This window comes from Euwallacea fornicatus, chromosome 25 (genome assembly GCF_040115645.1).
Source record: "Euwallacea fornicatus isolate EFF26 chromosome 25, ASM4011564v1, whole genome shotgun sequence".
Taxonomy (NCBI): Eukaryota; Metazoa; Arthropoda; class Insecta; order Coleoptera; family Curculionidae; genus Euwallacea; species Euwallacea fornicatus.
This window is the reverse complement of record NC_089565.1, coordinates 2,862,056-2,881,336: the sequence shown is the minus strand read 5'-3', so window position 1 is coordinate 2,881,336 and position 19,281 is coordinate 2,862,056. Positions and strand designations below refer to the sequence as shown.

General features: G+C 38.6%; 2 protein-coding genes across 8 annotated transcripts; one reads left to right on the top strand and one right to left on the bottom strand.

Moving 5' to 3' along the window:
• Nucleotides 1–250: 250 nt before the first annotated feature.
• On the bottom strand, nucleotides 251–19,151 carry Phlpp (PH domain leucine-rich repeat protein phosphatase). 6 transcript variants are annotated; one of them, XM_066296366.1, is made up of 16 exons: nucleotides 19,032–19,151; nucleotides 13,408–13,721; nucleotides 7,659–7,818; nucleotides 7,484–7,603; nucleotides 6,313–6,466; nucleotides 5,443–5,922; nucleotides 5,065–5,389; nucleotides 4,801–5,012; nucleotides 4,597–4,749; nucleotides 3,800–4,011; nucleotides 3,572–3,746; nucleotides 3,288–3,516; nucleotides 3,094–3,238; nucleotides 2,511–2,681; nucleotides 2,251–2,371; nucleotides 251–2,010 (listed from the first exon to the last, which is right to left on the bottom strand). In XM_066296366.1, exons 2-16 carry the CDS (start codon nucleotides 13,686–13,688, stop codon nucleotides 1,739–1,741), a joined length of 3,210 nt encoding a protein of 1,069 aa, XP_066152463.1. In that variant the 5' UTR covers nucleotides 13,689–13,721; nucleotides 19,032–19,151; the 3' UTR covers nucleotides 251–1,738. The 6 variants fall into 6 exon arrangements, with proteins under 6 accessions (XP_066152463.1, XP_066152461.1, XP_066152462.1 ...); XM_066296364.1 differs by lacking the exon at nucleotides 19,032–19,151 and adding an exon at nucleotides 17,607–17,915; XM_066296365.1 differs by lacking the exon at nucleotides 19,032–19,151 and adding an exon at nucleotides 17,607–17,915 and having other exon boundaries at nucleotides 3,094–3,232.
• Nucleotides 18,060–19,263, top strand: Dnaaf6 (Dynein axonemal assembly factor 6). Of its 2 annotated transcripts, none has more exons than XM_066296378.1 (3): nucleotides 18,060–18,283; nucleotides 18,344–18,588; nucleotides 18,971–19,263. In XM_066296378.1, the coding sequence occupies exons 1-3, from the start codon at nucleotides 18,193–18,195 to the stop codon at nucleotides 19,226–19,228; spliced, it is 594 nt and encodes a 197-aa protein (XP_066152475.1). In that variant the 5' UTR covers nucleotides 18,060–18,192; the 3' UTR covers nucleotides 19,229–19,263. The 2 variants fall into 2 exon arrangements, with proteins under 2 accessions (XP_066152475.1, XP_066152474.1); XM_066296377.1 differs by having other exon boundaries at nucleotides 18,060–18,292.
• The last annotated feature ends 18 nt before the right edge of the window (nucleotides 19,264–19,281 follow it).

Below are 19,281 nucleotides of genomic sequence, written 5' to 3'. Positions count from 1 at the left end.
CTCATTAATACAGATGAAGTTTCAGGATATTGCAGAAATTTAAAATCGAACTAATCAATTTTTGACTTTCATGTATCTAAATAGAGATATTTACACACAAAACTACTATTGTACATAGAGAAATTAGCGTAAGAGTCTTGGTATTAAGCTACTTCTAGTCACCAAATGCAGGTATTTTAAAACTAAAAGTTTGTAAACTAAATGTCTGTCCTAGTCGTCCTTAAATTATTGTTTATTTTAAATAAATTTTATTTACTTATTATTTCAAGTAGTTCATTTTATTTCATTCACCCCTTGAAAATTCCTCAAACGAAACGGGGAGGTGTATTTCGTCCTCCCTGAATAAAAGTTGAATCAATTTGTGAAACGTTAAGGGTTGAGGTGTCCCTCATCCTTTATGGTTGACGACTCAGTATATTTCTTCACAAAAATTGAGCAAATTCGCAGATTTTTAGATTATTTTAAAATCTACTCCTTATTGTTTAACAAAACTTTCATACACGAGGATTTAAACGTTTACCATCTGATCTCCGCGTTTTTTCTGTTCCTTGTTTGATCATGTTTTCAGGTTCAAGCACGTTCTCATAGTTTGCGACTTGTAAGGATTTCAGTTGAGATTTCGAGTCTGCACAGCGACGCAGCGGCCATTTCTAACTGCTTCTGGTATTGCAGTTACAATTGATGAGACACTTTGTCGAAGACTGAGAAGTTAACCCACGTTCACAACGGCTTTTACCACCACCACCACAATTTCATGTATAGCTTCGACTGAAATGGGCTAACGAGCGTGGAAATTGGAAAAATCAATGGAAACCCGTATTGCCCACAAGCGACTCGAGACATGAATAGTTTTCGGACAGCGAACGTGATCGGGTACGGACCCCTCCTCTGATGCTCAGAAATCGTAGCTCGGCCCAGGAAACTGATCTGTTCGGAGGCCGTCTGAGGAGGCATTTTAATGGATGTAGAGGATTGTTGAAACTTGAAGGGGACGCGGATGCGCAAATTTACGATCAATAAGTCATAAGGAAAATTATCTTTTTAAATAGTGCTGCTATTGGGCCAAATTTCTTGTGTTTGGATGCGCGACCTCATGGCGCAAAAATGATCCGCGATAGTTCGGAACTCCATGGTGCTTCGCAGTTGGCATGGCCGCCTCTATATCCAGACCTCACCCCGATGGACCACGCTGGGAACCGGCCACAAAGAGCCTTGAACTGTCGTCCTCATCGGCTCCACATACACTCCACGAACTCAGTCGACTTTTGGCGCAACTTTCGAGAGAAACTGATCAAGCTACGTCAACAACATGATCGACAGAATGCAAAACTGATGTCGGGCTGTGATTGAAGCCATATCGCCTATTGAACTTTCTCTTCTTCCTTGGCTGAAGGAACTGAATTTTTACTAAAAACACAAAAGGTGGGAACGTGGCTAAAACTGAAAAAAATATATCGAACCACGAATCAAAAACAAAAAACTAAAGTAAGATGGTAAACATTCAAATCTTTGTATGTATGTAAAAAGTTGGTAAATAAACAATATCTTTGAAAACAATCGCAAAATTTGTGAAATTCCGTAACTTCTGTGAAGCAGATTGTTTCCCTAACAAATTGTGATTACAATTTCCCTCGATTTAGACCTCATTTTCATTTACGTTGGCGGTAAAAAATCATCTACTTTTAAATTCAAGATCATGAGATACTAGAAAACACAGTATTACTCCGAACCAAACGTTCTACAACTCAGTGGTTGCCACCCCCCAGTATTGCTGCATCCGATCCAACTCAACAGAATCTACCAATCCCCTTTCGTGCATCACCGCAAAGTCATACTCCAAGTTGTAGGGCATCAGCCTCTGCAAACTACCAAAATAGGCGGCGTTGGGTCCACCTATAAGTTGATGCTTCTTGTCCAGTCCAAGACGAGAGCTGGATTTGGACAAAGACCTCGACAATACAGGGTTAAACGAACGTGAACTTCCGAACTGCTTGGACAAGAACGAACCACCTGGAAAGCGTGGAGAAGGACTCTTTGGGTTACTGGGTTGGTAACATGCGTTAGTTACACCAAATCTGAGACAAAGTTCTCAGTAGTGAGTAAAGCAATATCAGCTTTGAGACACGTAAAAATTTAAGGTCTCAAAAATGTAGAGCAAGCTCATAATTCGGTTAATGCAAATATTATCGGTTTTATGAGAGCATATGACGAACCAAAGTTATGATCTACTGGTTTGCGACTACAACTCACCGGAGGAACTGTTATTATTCTTGTCCGAAGAGGCCAAATGAGGACTACTCAGGCTCAGAGTTGGAGTTTTAACCCTGAAATGTTGGTTATTCTTCAGCCCTCTATTCAAAGTATTTAGCTCCTATAAAACAATAAGATAAGCAGAAGTGATTTATTTCTTTACGAGGTATCTAACATAAGCTTTGTATACTTTATGTTGGATTCTATGTTGTGTCAGCAGCCAAGAATCGAAAATTATCGCAAATATGTATTGAAAATACCTTATCAAACAGCAACTGCGTATTTTGCTCAAGCATGTATTCCCAACACTTAAATTGCTCTTCCGACAGGGCTGAATCCGAATCTACTTCTTTATTCTTTTCTTCTTCTCGTCGTTGCTTTAGAGCTTTAGCCACTCCTCGGTAGCTTCTTCTTTCTGGACTGATTTTTACCTGGAAACAGATTTCCTGTTTGTTGTAGTTGCATTACTCCAAACAGAAAGACGTCCAGATAATCGATGTCGCATTAAATGCGCATATTAAAAATTAAAAAAGATGCTGTGCGAAGTTCTCCATAATAGGAATTTAGGGCTTGTTCAATGTCCGACGTCCAAGATGGAATCGACCACAAGGTCTTTACATTTCTTGGTACAGCTCCTCCATAGAGAAAATGTGGATACTCCATCGCGCTAACGTCATTCTTATGCAGTTTAGCATCAGCAACTTTTACCACCTCGATCTATGAAATTAGTGCCTTTATCGGGCTCGATGGAGCTACAGAAAATGCTTCACTGGACCAAGCATTTTGGAAAGATGGAAGACTATGACCTAATAAAATCCCCACGTTACAAAAAATGCTACTTACCTCTACCGACTCGAAGAGTGACGGTGTCACACTCCTGAATAATTTATTGTCCGGCTGTTTAGCCAGCTGACTTATGAAGAGCTTTGAAGTTGAATTACAATCGCTGCAAGCATGTTCGCTCTGACCGCTGGGTGAGGATCTGCAACTAAATATTCAGCCCAACACTAGCTGGATGACTTCATCTAAAATCCCACCTATCTTCACCGACCATCATCGGGGGCGGTATAGGAATCTTGTCGACACAATTGAAACAATCGTTATTCAGGTTCTCGCAACAGCACCCAGGCTGGCACATAGAGTTAGTGCTTTCGCTTTGATATTTGTTTTTCCTAAATGTCTGGCGAAGCTCTCTCATAAGCAAATCCACATCTGAGCTTACCAGATTGAACTTCACCACGATTATGCTCAAATTCTCTTCGGCTCCTAAAACCAATTTCATTTCGATGAGTCGTGGTTGGTGTGGCAATTTGAATCGTACCGTAGCTTTGTGCCAGATCCTGCAAACGTTTGGCAGCTAAAATCACGTTCCTCTGGAGACTCACTTCTTTGATCGCATTCTCAGGACTCATGACATCCCACAGGTTTCTGTTCGCAAGGATCATATATTCGTCGTGTTCGTCCAGGAATATTTCAGTCATGTCTGGATCAGAAACCTGGACGTTATCATTATGTAATGTATCCTAATGTATCTCGTACTGTAATATACCGTGAGATTTACTGTGGAGTTTGTTCGTATTTGCTTCCGAATTTTGGCAGGCAGCAGCCTGATGGGGCCTTCACTCTTTCCTATCACGACCCTCATGTCGCCCATACTGGCAATTTTCATAACGTATTTCTTGAGACCTTCGACAAAACCATTATTGAATTCCGCACTGGTTGGTTTTGGTTTCAGTATGTGGACAATTACAGCGTTAATTCCTTTAAGAGAAAAGTTAATGAACCGACCATTGCTGTTCTGCTATACATGGATGGCCGAAGTCCCACATAAATTCGTTGAAAATTCAAGGAAATATTTTTCATGAAATTGCTCGAACTCGTCAAATATCGTTTTTAGTTATGCATTTCTTGATGCAACAGGCGTGTATACAGGGTTACCCAAGTAGCAAATAAACATATATTTTTTAATTTCTTTCTTATGGTACCCCATGTATATCGTGATGTTGTTGGGTTCTTTGAGAAATCCTGGACGTATTTCATGTAACATACCCACATCTAAATTTAACATTGCTGCATATGGGTAAGTTTTTCAAACGAGAAATTTACGTTTTTTTTTGTTGTTTTGCAGGCACATGTTCATTAAAGAAAACATTTTTTCATCGATCTCCCCTCCGCCCCTTAAAATTTGTGGTTGTACTTTTGGGACATCCTGTATAATCGGCCTGGAGTTTTACGAGTCGGTACGTGCGGATATCAGGCTAAATCAGACATGTAAATTATCACCACATTTCGTAAAGATCAAATTTTACTGTCAAATTCGCATTGAAACAGCTGGTCCAAACTCACCTTGCTTTAGACCTTTAGACCTGAGGTGCCTGTAAGAGGAGAGCAGCGTATACTTCATATATTCATGGGAAGTCTCTTTCATCGTCCTCTCTTCGAGTAACAACCTCGGCAGCACCTTATCAATTCCGCTTGGATTATTGCTGTTGTTTTCACCTGGATGCAACGCAAATACATTGTCATTCTCAACTTCCACCAAGTCCTCACCATCGAAAATCCCAAATAGCGCTTCAGTATTACAAAATGCAGGCAATCTAATCTGGGTGATATGGAGTTTCTGTTTCGATCCGGAGGTCTCTGAAAACCCCACCGTCCAGCTACAATCGGTCAAATCTGCTTCAGAAAATGGAGTGGGTGTGAGGGGTAAGGACGTACGATTCTTGCCGCTGACATCAACCAAAGACATGGGCCTTTGAGTCCTGAAACCGAAAAATGTCAATAATTTTCGTTCGACTTCAACGCTGAACTAACCTATAGGTATTAAACTGCTGGCAATCTACGTGCAACTTGCTGTTGCAGCTCAAATCCAGGAACTTCAAATTGGGGGGAATTAGGGCGTTGAGATCGATACGATCCAGTTGATTGTGGGCTAAATCCAGCACTCTCAGTTTCATCAAGTGTGAGAGTTTCGGGATGATCTGAAGGAGGTTTGAATGCACCCTCAGTACCACTAGATGTTTCAGCTGATCGATGTTATCCGGAAGTCTTAGCAGTTTGTTTCCGGACAGAACCAACTCCTCCAGCTCTGTCCAGAATATTGGGCCATCTTCTGGTAAAGATGTCAAGTTGTTGTAGGCTATAACAACACGTTATTCTTTAAGTAATATTAGCAGACGCGAATTTCAGTACCTATGTGAAAAATTTTAATGCTTCTCAAATATGGCGCCAGCTTCTCCAAACTCTTATCAATCAAACAATTGGCAGTCAAATAGAACTTTTCCAACGTCAGCACTTCATCAGGCTTAGGTAAATCTACCAGCCGATTATTGGACACATTTAGCACTTTGATTGTCCGCACGAACTTGAAGAAATTCTCTGGCAGTCCAGAAAGACTGTTGTTCTGGAGGAAGAGATTTTGGATGGGAAGTCTCCGTTGTATCATAGGCAAGTACTGTAGCTGATTGTAGGCCAGCTGCACGGTTTGCAGAAAGGGCATTTCGTTGCAGAACATGTGATCAGGTAATGATGTAAGGACATTATTGCTGGCGAAAAGACAGCGAAGTTCGCTGCAGCCCGACAACCACTCGGGGAGAGTTTGAAGCTCGTTATAGGATACATCCAGATGGGTGAGTCGAATTGGAGGGTGGGAGGTTGTGAAGGTTTTTAGCTCTGCAAAAAAAATCATTGTTTGTCCAGAAAACTTACACTCCAACTAGTTGAAGCCGCTACTGAAGGAAATTATCGATTGCGACCAAATTTGGTAGGTTTTTTTACTCACGGGCTCCTCGAGGGAGGGAACATTGAAATGTAAGGCTCAAAAAGTGAGTTATCATTTGAAATTCATTCGTATCATTGAGAGCCTAGAGACACCCTGGAAAAACCATTCCAGGTACTGCAAAACTGAAATGCTGGGGTAGTTGCTTACACTCATAAACTTGAAGAGACTAGGAGACTCGGTTCACTAGCAGAAGGAATAGTGTCTAGTGGCAATTATATATTTAAGTTCTGGTTATTTTACTACTATTGAACAAGCCCACCTGAAAATGGATGAACACTTACTATTATTTCCAGCGATAACTGACACCAAATTTTTCCCAAACAAGGTTAGTTGCGTCAAGGAGTTTCTGGAACATTGTAGTATCTGGAGCTGCTCAACTGCTCCTAAGTCTAATATTTCAATATTATTCTCGCTAACATCTAGATGAGTCAAACTCTAAAAATAATCGTTAAGTTAGTTAGCGTACTTAAGTTCTGCAGACCCGAAGCATCGTCATTTGAAGAGGTCCAAAAGTAAAACTTAGAAGATTTTAAAAGCTCCAAAGATCGAATATTTCGTCTTTTTTTCTCTACCGTCTTGAGAATTGAAAAGGTTGGGTGTCCGGTTAGGAAATGTCCGCAAAATTGATGGCGAACCTACAGGTAATTAGATTTGACTTCTTCCTGACAAACCAATATTATTTTAATGCGTAGATTACATGGTTAAAACTCTGCTACGAAAAAACTGGACACCCTGTACAATCAGAGAGGCACAAATCGCACTCAGGCATAGACCAGTTCAACCATTAATGCCACTCGTGCAACTGACGCAGATTATGCTAAGTGAGATACCAAATTGGACTGTTGATCAGCAAATCTGGTATGACAACCTAAATCTTAATCCGTAGAACTGTTTTTGTTTCTGGATGGAACCTGGTGATAATATTCAATGCGAGTTTGGAACTGAAGCACTACATATATGAGACAAAACAGACGGGGATGTAGGGTGGATGTGTAGCTATAGAGCAGTTCTCTACAATTTGCAAATCTGATTCAGAAATTTATTCGAACTAGTTCAGATTGATAAGTAAATGGTAACTCGGTAAAAAAACTATGAATCCAAAGAATGTAGGGTGGAACATGGAACGAAAGGAATCTCAGCACAGGGAGAGTAATCCATGTTTTCCTTAAAGGATAATAATGTTCTTGAAGCAAATACTATTATAATAAGAAACAAGCATTAAATAAAAAATTATAGCATTACTTGTAAGCAATGTAGACAAGGTAAAAAATGTTTAAGGAACATGTCTGGTTTCCAACCTTTTGAACATAGACCGAAGATCAATGCACTGGCTCAATAGGAACTATCAAGACATTGATTTCAGGTTGGTCCCTCCTCAAATGTCGAAGCTAAAGACCTTTCATTAAGCACCTAACCGTATCATATATACCAGTAATTAAGGCTTTTTCTTACGCTATAACTTCCTAAAATTATGTGCCCTTTCAGTCTATTTGCTCTTAAGTTTAAAGTCGTTAGTCCGCTTGAACCTTTAATACTAGAGTTTCTTCGATTCTCTGGATTTAGTTCTGACTCCTACAACAATACCGCCCAACAGTGTGGTGATAAGTTAGCAAAATAATAAACTTACTGCCAAAATAAGGGCTCTCATCTCCGGTGGTTCCCCTGGCCTGTCCGGAGGCAGCGCTAAACGGTTCGAAGCCACCCTTAAAGTTTTCAGGTACTGTAGGTCCCATAAGGCCAATGGCAGGATACTGAGAAGGTTCTGGTCTAAGATTAATTCCTGTAGGCTAAAATGGAAGAAGGAAAGATTATTAAAATTAACATTTATTATTTTAAAATCGCCATAATAATGCGATCGATCGATTTAAATCTAATAGGTCAAAAGCCCGAAGATTTTTATTGTTGTTTTCTTTTGCATAAATTTCCCTCGAAAGCAATTCCAAAGGGAAGTGCTAAGAGAGATCGACTGAATGTATTGACAACTATAGTATAACAATTGTCGATTTAACCGGGCAAAATTGTCCAATCTGACCTAACTTCAACGATACACCGCATGGCTCTCCATTATCCATTTTACGTAAGTATTGCAGTATCGGAGAGGGGGATCGAGATTCAATAGTAAACTTCTTCTAAATACATTTTTACTCCACAAACATGTCCGTTTTTTAGGTGCCAACCTTAACACTGGAGTTCGTGCCCCTTCTAGTATTTAGTCTGCATTTCGGCTGCCGGTTTTAACTAGTTCTAAAGGCCACATTTCCTTTCAAGTTTCCTCACGCTACCTTTCCTTCGCTAAATCCAATATTTCATTGTTACTGAAAGAAAATTACCGCACAATTCGAGCTCCCTCTTGACTACCTCGAAGATCTATTGTCTACCAACTTGCAGACCCTGTAGATTCTTGAACGATGCAATCCCAATAGCTTTCAAGCCGGGACAAGGGAACTGTTTGTTAGTCGTGAACTGATATCGATGGACGTCTAAGAATTTCCAAAATATTCAAAGTGCAAGATTCTTAAGATCTTCGACCGGGTTATACCTATGAAAAGAATATTAACTTTGCGTTTTCCTATCTCTTCTTTGTTTTTCCGGAAAAACCTAAGTTTTCAATCCTCAAATTTATTTCTACTCAGGCTTGGTCGATGCTCAATATCGAGCCAACATGCAGGTGTCGAAATTCTGTTCTTCTGCCTGTGCTTGAATGCCTTTTGGACGGTGATGAATTTTAGTCAGTTAGAGCTCTAGTTTTTTTACGTCTATACTAGAGGTCCATAGGAATCTAGTTAATCATTTTTATACTTCATCTAGAGCAAACTCAATTTTTTCCTTTCTCTTTAATGTTTTTTTTTTGTAATCGCTTCAATCCCTCCTTTATTTTCCATACTCCGGAGACAATAAAGAAATTCTTCCTTGTTTTCCAAGAGTTGTTTTCAACCCTCGTGAAGTTTCCGACTTACATATCAGTACTGTTCTAGGCATTTTCAGCTGTCGTTTAAAGTGAAAACTACTTCGTAACAACTCCGTGAGGAAGTCAATGATTTGGTCCACGTGAAACAGATTGAAGTCATCGGTTTGTAAGGAAATTGTATCGAAAGTCTCTTCTAAGCCTAATTTTAGAAGGCAAGAGCAATAACGAATGAAGAAACATCAGGTTATTTGAAAGTATACGTATTACCAAGCAATAGTCCGTTAAATTGCGATTTTTAAAACTATTTTTTTCAAATTTAATTTTACCCATAACAACCATGAGATGAACAAGAAAAATCAGGTCTGGACGAATACCGCTTATGCACCACATTTCGCAAATTTCGAAATATCCACGGTCGCATTGGTAATCAAATTATTTGTTGAATTTCCATAATGGTAATATCATGCTTTATTGGCTACTCACATTGAACTTGCAGAGCTGAATCCATTAAACGCAATCAATATTAATCGCTTGTAGTGGACTTATTGACACAGAACGAAAACCGTAACACCGACGGCCACTTCGGACATCAATCCGGATCTGTTAAGGTAAATTCGCACCCGTTAACACCCGCGTCAATTTCAACGAAGAACTAAACAAAAATGAAAGTTTTCAACAAGTTTGGATACACCGCAGGATGCACAAGCGGGTTATTGACAAGGACGCCGGACCAGAACAATGTTTTTCGATGAACGAAGTTTACCTATTTGCAGAAGGATCTCTATCTTCTCTAGAAGAGGAAGTTGCTAGTTATACCTACAGCGCATTAGCAACATCTCCGATCTTTGTTAAAGCTGAATAGAATAGGCCTATAGAAGACGAGCGAATTAAGGACGACGCAACGAGGAACTGAAATCGATATCTCATAAATAGGAAAAGTAACTAGATGAACTGATTCTGGCAACCTCCGAACTAAAATCTTCTGGACGGTTCCATTAGCACTGTTGCCGCATCGGATGGAACATACTGGGTGTCAAGGAATAACGTCGAAATATCTCAGGAGGCGATTCTAAAGGTTAAAATAATAAAAAACGTTCCCCAAAAATTGCTCCTTGAAGAGACTGGAAGCTTTTAAGAGAGGAACTCTGAAGATGGTTTTCTCGCAATATGCTCGAAACGGTTTGCGCCAGTATTGTGAAATTCGGTAGATTTTGATAAATTGGAATGGATGAACTTTTTTCGCGTTAACAATTGCAAATTTTCGTCAGGGGCGGCACGCGCAAGAGGCTCATCGATCCATAGCGATCCAATTCACTGGAAAATGGTTGAGCCGACCAAAATGGAATGGGACGATATTTTTTACTTAAAAATATTTCCGATTCAGTAATTTGATGTCAAAAATTAAAAAATGTCACAAATTAGGTCAACATGTGTGTAAGAAATCCCCTGTATCTGATGCCGCTCACTAAAATCCGCAATTGCTAACACAAAATCAGTTTTCCTATTCCAACCTATTACGGTATACCGATTTTCATAACTTTAACACAGGCCATTTCGAAAGTATTGCGGAAGAACTATCTTCAGAGTTGTCTCTTTAAGGGATTCTAGCCCTTTCAAGGGGCAATTTTTGGGATATGTCTATAAGAACGCTTTTAATTATTTTGATATCACCACCCGAAATAACGCTATTGTCGAACACCCTGTATATCCAGCAATGTTCATCAACGACCCATCAACGACTATAGGTGAGTAATAATAACAATTAGCCACACATCACGTTCTGTGATATATCGGTTTAATTGCTATACGAAAAAACCAACTATGGCCACAACAATAAGAAAATCCAACCCATGGATGGGTGATTCACTGGGATCTGGGTGATTCTTTAATTTATGCAGTTTCGGTCGGTCGAGAAAGCGTGAACAAACCAACGGAAGTTTTCTGCCAAAAGAAACACATTTTGTTAGACGAATGGGTGGATATATTCCCACTGTGGAGTAATGGGTTCTAACGAGGATTAATTATTTCTTGACGTAGAACTTGATGAATCACGTGCGCAAGGGGTAGATATTTCAAACCATCAAAAATGTTAAGGAATTTAGGATGAGTTTTTATTTAGTCCTAGATGAATCAAAGATAAGATCGATCCAAACTGACGACGTTACTACTGAAACTGATTTTACGCGAATCTCATGAACTATTCACCATTCTACCACTGTGGCACAGTCACACCCGGTAATACGAGTAGTATGTACAACAGTCCCTATCCAGAATTCAAGTTGCTGGGATAGTTTTCCAGGAAGTTCTCTAGGAATCAGTATGACCGCCATTGGAAACACCCCCTTCCCCTCCTCTTCCGCCCTACCGCGGTGGGTTCTCTTCTTTAAACAGTCTTATTGATTCTCAAGTAGTGATATTTCTTAGTGAAAATCCATTTCCTCCTAGAGCATGACCACTATACGTGGGTTTTTCGTGTCCCACTTCAAACCCATTACGATGCAGAAGTTTAGAAATGATTCAAGGAGAATTGCAAATGAATAGTTAACAATTTTCAAGGCACAAAAATTTTTAATAATGCATGTGCAGAGGTTGCTACATCCTGTAACGCTGCAAGCTCATTCAAAAATAGGAATTCATTCCTTCCACTTATATTTATGGAAATTGATCATTTGCTCCCGGCTCAACAGACGACGGGGAGGAGGTGGTGCAGCTAGAGGTGGAGCGGCGTGTGCAACTTGCACGGAACCAGCCCGAACGGTTGAGGAAGGACAAACCGGATAAGGTTGAAATTCATGGAAACGCTGAGGAAATTAATGAGCGTGATCTAGTGATTCCACAAGGAACCAAGTTAGACTAGAATCGGGCCTTTGCTGAACAGCAATTATGTAATCAGCTGGGATCAAATTAAAAAATCATCTGATATTCTAAGAGCCTCGGTAGAGATAATCCCAAAGTCAGAAGGCATGGTAAAACACGAACAGATTAATTTTATAGATGAATTATTCATTTCTCTTACCTATCCCATCATTATGTGTATATAACATAATTATACTACATATATGTAATAATACCTAAAAACAAATCCAAGCCCTGAGTATACTGCGTCCCCTCTAGGAATCCAGTCTACTCACATAAGGTGCTCATTTCGGACTTCTATGAGTTTAGTTGTGATTTCATAAAACGATCAATGATGGAGATGTATATTAAGCTGATCAAAGTACATTTTAAAATCAGCGACGACCCTACAGGGTGTCCAAAAAAAGAGAGGCGATATAAAGTGTGATTTTCTTCACGTGATCGAATCCTCTCTTAGACCTGTGTTAGCTATTGGATTTTTTACTCTCAGATGCAGTGGCTTATTAAAAAATATATTATCTTAGTTGTGTTAAGTTAAATTTTGACAATTTCAGGGCGGATTCTGAGATAAGATCCCCGCAGCAGGTACTAATACTGCTTTAGCAAAAAATGCATACAAGGTGTCCAAAATAACAACTTCAGTTTTCACCTTTTCAACTTCAATTTTCTTGATTTTTTTCAAATCGAATGGGGTGCCTTATGACGTAGGACGAAAGAACATTCAATTTCCTTCATTTTGGTGTAAAATAATGTCACATTTATATTAAATGTCGATGGAATAATTAATTATTTTAGAAAAAACCTGCATTCATTGCTAAGTGTCTGAGTGCTTGGCAGCTCGTTTACGGTTTTTTATTTCTTCGAAATCTGTTGATTTTAAAACTGGCCATCGAGATGAAGTACACTCAGCAAGAACTTATTAGCGTGATTTATGTAATTGGTTCAGGTGATGGAAATGTTTACGACTATCTCAGGTTTACACGCAACTATTTCCTAATAGAGCACATCCTGATGTAAGGAGCCTAGAAAGTTTGAAGGAGCGTTTTGAACGGACAGGAAGTGTTAATTATGAAAAGAAGAGTCGCAACTGGAGGGTCTTACTCTTCCATTAAGTCCCTCTTTCAGTAGAACACCCGGGTATTACCGTAAGATATTAATCGATCGTAACGAGCAACACTCGGCTAAAGCGAAATTATGGTGTGCACTTTTCAGCATATTTTTATGTGCGATTTCCTCTTTTTGTTGAATTATTGCATTGAAAACTTCATAAACAAAAATATTGATTACGATAGCCATGAAAGCGAGAATTAATTTCTAGGACCAGGAAAAATTTCCAACTAAACGAACAAATTTTTCGATATTTCTCTGTAACGGAAAAAGAGATTGGAGGGGCGAAAACTGATTCAACCACACCGAAACAAACAAAAACTTTCATGAAGAGCACATTTTTCTCGTAAAATGCAATATTGGGAACTTTCTCCTCTTGACAACCTCACCTGGAGACACACTACATATCAATTTGTTAGCAAAATGAAACCTGATAAAGCTTAGGGACGCGGGCAGGGGAAACTTTCCCCCAATTACATCTAATACAAATCAATATTAAACTTACTTGACCAGTTGACTAATCTCCGGCGGTAGAGTGAGCAAACGATTACTTGATACATCCAAAGTCAATAGAGTGGTAAGCTGCAGCACACTGTTAGGAAAATTTTGAATGTCATTGTTCCTTAAACTCAAAATTTTCAATTCAGACAACGATTGCAGCGATTCACTGGGCAACACTATTTCGTCCACATAACACTCGCCTTGTTTCCATTCTTGGTTCTTGCATAAGCTGTTCAGGTTTAGTTGTTTCAATGGAGATGCGCTCGCCGCTCTCCGATTGGTCATGGATCGGGGCTGGCGGTCTTGGACTTCCAAAGTCTGAAAACAACAAAGAAAGGTTAATGATTTGTTGCAAATTAATCAAAGAAAGATACCATTGTTGCGGGAGAAAAGCGAAAGTCACTATTGTTGGTGATTTGTGTCTGGCCATCTACGTATCATAAAACTAACGGCGAGCGGACTTGTTACGAGAAGCGTTATACGACATCGCGATATTTATGATTGTTTAACGTTTTCGCTACCCTAAATGAAACCATAAGTATACCTGAGGTTTCCAAAGGCTGTGGCAACCTTCCCAGGGTCAATGTGCGATATTGTCACAAGATATATTTCCGAAAGAACTTTTTGCATAATCCCATTCCGGCATCAAACAATGGGGCCGATTTCGGGACGCTGAAGTGCATCAATCTTAGAAATACCATTTTCCTTTGGAAATAATGCTAGGAACCGAAATGGGGTCATCTAAGCATAAAGTGCTTTTACTTTCAACAATGCTGCTACTGTGCAATACTATCAATTTATTTACAATTTCAGGAAGCATGGAAATTACGCCGAAATCCTTTAACAATGGATCATTTTCTAATGCAATTATACAGAGAAAATGGTATGTAAAGTAACGTTTTGGTGCCTACAGGGTGAATTTTTTTTAAATGTTAAAAGGGCACATTTAGAACGGTTAGAATGGAATTTCAACATCTCAATATGCGACAAGGTGGACCAGTTTAGACGTCCGAATTAGAGTTTGATCCGACACACTTTCGTAAGGGGGTGCCATTGACATGTCAAAGGGAACTACATATTTTGTTGGCAAAAATCAATACCGTTACATAATTTATATAGTGCTACAAAAAATCTGCACATTGAATTGATTAGGTTAAAATAGGAGCAATATGAATAACAACAAATTAAAAAATCAAATATAAATTTTAAAAATGCTCATAACACAGAGAAGTTCACAACTCTCTCTTTCAAAATACCTCCTAAACGTCCTTCCTCTTTTTCTTTCCTTCTACGTCTAAACATAGATTTTTTTGTGGTGATACAAAAACGAATTTTACGATTAAAATTATATCATCCTATTTGCCATGTCAATGCCACCCCCGCCCCTAGCAATACTAAATCATGAAAGTTTAATTAAGAGGTCAAAATGCATCCCCCTCTTGGCACGTCAACATCCCAACATTAAATAACTAAATGGTTCTTGAGATGCTCCCTTGGAACGCTTTAAAAAAGCTCATCCGGTATAAATGAGAATGGAAGATGGCCGGATAAGATATGAAATTGCTTTGTTAATTTAGTTAGAAATTTTTAACCTTTACGCAGAAGTAGTTAAATTACAACACGTAAATTTGCAAACATATCTGCTTCGCAATCGATCCATTGGTTGCAAACGGTTGTTACAGCTGCAGAGAGGATGAAATTGAGCATAAATTGCAACGAAATAAAACAATTCATTAAATAAATTGAGAAAAAATTGTTGGGTTTCGAGTGTGGGTGAAAATCATAAATCATGAAAAAAAATGGAATCGGTACAAAGCAGGGTGGAAGTCGAACTGTCTCTGGCGAAAGATTTTCTATTCAACTCTTCTGCATAAAGGACATCAAGGACAAAAGTTAGCAACAACAACAAACTTAACATATCGCAACGTGGCTCTGGCAAGAAAATGTTGTAATACAAGATAAAAAAAAACATTCAGAAAATGGAACTGAGCAATAAGAGAAACGTGCACGAAGAACTGATGAAGAAAAATGTTTTAACTCACTGATCCAAGGGCAATGAAGCATTTTGTACAACAGCGCTAAATTTCATTGAAAAATGCTTAGCCATTTGCGAATTATTTAAAAAAAACACACTAATAGCTGCAGCTATAATTTTTTTGAAAAATTCTAAATATCTCGAAAAACATAAAAGCTGGGTATGGAACATTATACATGAAAAATGCCCATAATGTTCCGCAGAATCGGTGTTCGTTATAATGTACAAGGTATTCCATTTAAAATATCAGGGTTGGCATTCGTTTCCGGTATAACTGGAGGAGGTACTTGAATGGAAACATTTTTAATCAATAGATTACCTCCACTTGTGGTATGATACCTAAAAAATTTCTATTTTTTCTAGGCATACTTTTCAAGATACGCACAGAGGTCCATAGTCGTGGGACACCCTGTATACGTATAATTTTAGGTCAATATTCATTCATGTGCTCCACTTTAGAAAAAATGTTGATCTCTAATTGAATTGAGGCATATCGTTCTACAATTTGTCGATAGTTTTCAACGCTCTCATTACATTGCATATGGGAGTGTGTTACTTGAACAAATCTTCGTTTAATTCTTTAGTGTTGCGTAGACCAAATAATAACAATTTATATAGTACATCTAAGAATGATTAGAGAATAATAATGCAACGCTTCTTTCGAAAGGTGAGTAGGTGGTAAACTGAATTCTGAATTTCGTTAAAAACAACTTGATATAATCAGATTCATCATCCATATCGATATCCCCTAGTTTTGAGTGAAATTCTCATTCACTATCGAAATCGTCGTTGCTACAGTTTCTAACTTTTTCATCATTGTTGATAATTCCTAAAATTGTATGCTTATTGTGTTTTGCGGCCAGCTAAATGAATAATTGATTTTGATCCAGTAACGCGTTAAATAAATCTACATTGAAAAAGCGAAAACAAACAGTTTTGATACTTGATATTTAATTGTAAATATTGCTCTGGGTTTTGGCAATATTTAGCCGTGAATAATGGAAGAGGGACGTTGAGACCCACAATTTCCACCATACAGAGTACGTCATATACACGTCGGAATGGAGGGGCATGGAAGCCATATTCGGGAATTCAAAAACACTCGATTAATGCTGATGATTATATTAAAAGGGCAACAACGACGCTTTAAACACTAGCTGGTACAAAGTCACTAATCTAGATCCCTAGAACAATCGCAAAGAACTGGTGATATGGGGCCAGCTCCCTCAATCACACTGACTGTCCCTTCCCCCTTTTCCCTGGGCATCAGTCCTTTCCACGCTATCTTTTCTAATCTCTCCCCCTCGCCCCGTTCCACCCGACCCGGTCGTATGTCACAGGCCGGGCCTGTTCTTTAGCCAAACCTATACAAGGTACCCAAATCGGCCGTTCATAACTCATATTCTGGCTGGTTCCTGAAGTCTCATCACCGACCCTTAACAAATCAACTGGTCCCTTTATCTTAACTATTTATTATAAACCCGTTAAGGCGCCGACATACATGTGGAATACTGGCACTAACCCTTTAAATAATTTCTCTATGGAAAAACGTTTCAAGTAAAAGTTACAAGACAAGTTTGTCGTCACTTTTCCCTTCGACCTGTCGTTGTTAGTTCATAAGGGCAAATTAACATAGATGAATTGAAGGTTGCTGACGTCGGTGCAGCGCAACCAATCGGGCAAGACACATACGTTCAGGTAAGAAGATTGTTCACGCAAAGAATCACACTTTGTTTGGATAATGAAGAAAGACGTTTCGTAATAAGATTTTTTAAAACATTTTCATGTAGCAAACATTTTTATGCCATTTCATATATCTTTATTTCGTCTATATCATTCTTACAAGAAGTACAATGTTCGTTCTATTATCTTAATCAGAAAGTTGTTTAAAAAATATTTAAACGATTGGAAGGTCATATCTCAGTAACAGTGCTTCCTAGGAGCAACATTTATAGGAACTTTTTTTACTATTTTTACCTCTGCTTCCACCTGATAAGTTTCTTGCTAGCTTTCCCAAACATCCGGTATAATGTTTCCCGGGTACATAGAAACTAAGCTACTCAAGCTGTGCATTTTCTTATTTACTTTGCCAATAAATAATTTACTCAATTTACCCCCAGAAATGTATAACTGTGTCAAGATTCCATAGGCGCGCGTTTGAAACTTACCGGAAGCTCATCTTGCGAGTTCCTCCCATCAGAGTCGCCCTCTAAAGAATCCAATTCTATTCCATCACATTCACTTATATTCAGAGCTTTGGTCTCGTAGAGCCTCAACGGTTTCTTTGGAGGTGTGCACATTGCGATTATTTCAGTTCTTCGTTATTTTCCGCAAAATCCATGTTAAATCTCAAAAGTATCACTAACAATTTCAGTTTGTTGCAAATGAGCTACTTTATTTCGGCATTATCTTCAACTCAGAAATGTATAAATAAACCAAAATGATTTTATTCATCTACGAGTACATCAACCCGTTTAGGGAATTTTGAACAGACTAAGGAGACAATTGTTGATTCTGTGTACGACCAAGAGCGTGACATGTGATATGGTTGGTTAATTTTTATTCTTAAGGCGTACAGTCTACCGTATATAATATGGTTTCGAAGTGTCTAACAAGCTAAAGGCATGCTTGAACCGAGCTATTTTAGATGAAATAATGGAGAATAGCGTTATCGATTCAACAATGGATACACCCTTGGAAACCTTATTTGCTGTTTCGAAAACTAGCAGATCCTAACTAGGCGAACGTTTCAAGATGACGAATATCAGTGACATAGAAAGTTTAGTTGAGCTTTTCAGCTTTTCTGCAAACGACAGGCAACAGGACGATGAAGAAGATAGTGACGGTGATGCCGGTGAATGATTCAATCCTCATTCCATTGCACTATTTTACCTATTTTTTCTAGGAAACGCACAATCCAATCTATACAAAGAAACTGAAGTAGCAGCAAGTAAAAAGGTAAATCCTTACACGAAACTTGAGCCTCAGAAGCGGACGTTAGTCCCTGAACCTGACGAATATGAGAATGCAGAAAAATTTCATTTGGTTGAGGCCGGAGGAGAGGACGTGAGCAAGAACAACTGGAAGAAGACTCCTAAATGGGACATCTCGTACAGGCAAAGCGTTACTGCTAGTGACGTTTTCTTGGGGGTTTGCAATTTAAACTAAACTAATCACATAAAAGACCGATACAGCACTATTATTAGCTAATACAGATTATTAGATATTCGCTTGAAGGAAATGGTTATACAGGGTGTCCCAAAAACATATCGTCAAACTTTAAAGGGTGATAGGAGGCAAACTTTTTTTTTAAACAAAATATATAATTTTGGCCTTTATAATCGCATTTTGTTCGTGTTAGACATTCGCTTATCGATATTGAACGTGCACTTCGTGAAAGTTGTGATGTTAATGTAGCAAAAATAACATGCTTGGAATATTATGTTTTTTCTATCAGGTGCTTTTTCTTTGCCCTTCTAGGAACTTAAAAAATCACCTTGTAACACCCACGATTTGTTATTACATATTTTAGATGGGTTTTAAAACCCCCGCAACGAGTAGTTGTGAGAATATGGTTGTAACCATCGACTTACCAGGAGAAAATTGGCACAATGTTGATCTGAAAATTGAAACAAACAAACTAATCCTCATTTCCCCCAAATTTTCTTTGGAACTGAGCCTTCCCCATCAAGTTGACCCCAAAAGAGGAGGTGCCAAGTTCGATAAGGATACAGAGACGCTGGTTGTTACTTTGACGATGGATCGAGAGCTAGATTTATTAAACTTTTAATTTGTTATTAAATACAATAAATCATATGTGGAGAATTGAAAGTTTTTATCACA

Bases quoted from the DNA above. Each gene is read 5' to 3' on its own strand.
- Phlpp (XM_066296364.1), bottom strand. From the start codon at position 17,738: ATGTGCACACCTCCAAAGAAACCGTTGAGGCTCTACGAGACCAAAGCT. The intron at 4,750-4,800 runs GTGAGGACTTGG...CGTTGCATCCAG, and splicing joins GCTATTTGGGATTTTCGATG to GTGAAAACAACAGCAATAAT. The intron at 4,012-4,596 runs GTGAGTTTGGAC...TTTCTCTTAAAG, and splicing joins GTCTAAAGGTCTAAAGCAAG to GAATTAACGCTGTAATTGTC.
- Dnaaf6 (XM_066296377.1), top strand. From the start codon at position 18,193: ATGACGAATATCAGTGACATAGAAAGTTTAGTTGAGCTTTTCAGCTTT. The intron at 18,293-18,343 runs GTGAATGATTCA...TATTTTTTCTAG, and splicing joins AGATAGTGACGGTGATGCCG to GAAACGCACAATCCAATCTA. The intron at 18,589-18,970 runs GTTTGCAATTTA...TACATATTTTAG, and splicing joins CTAGTGACGTTTTCTTGGGG to ATGGGTTTTAAAACCCCCGC.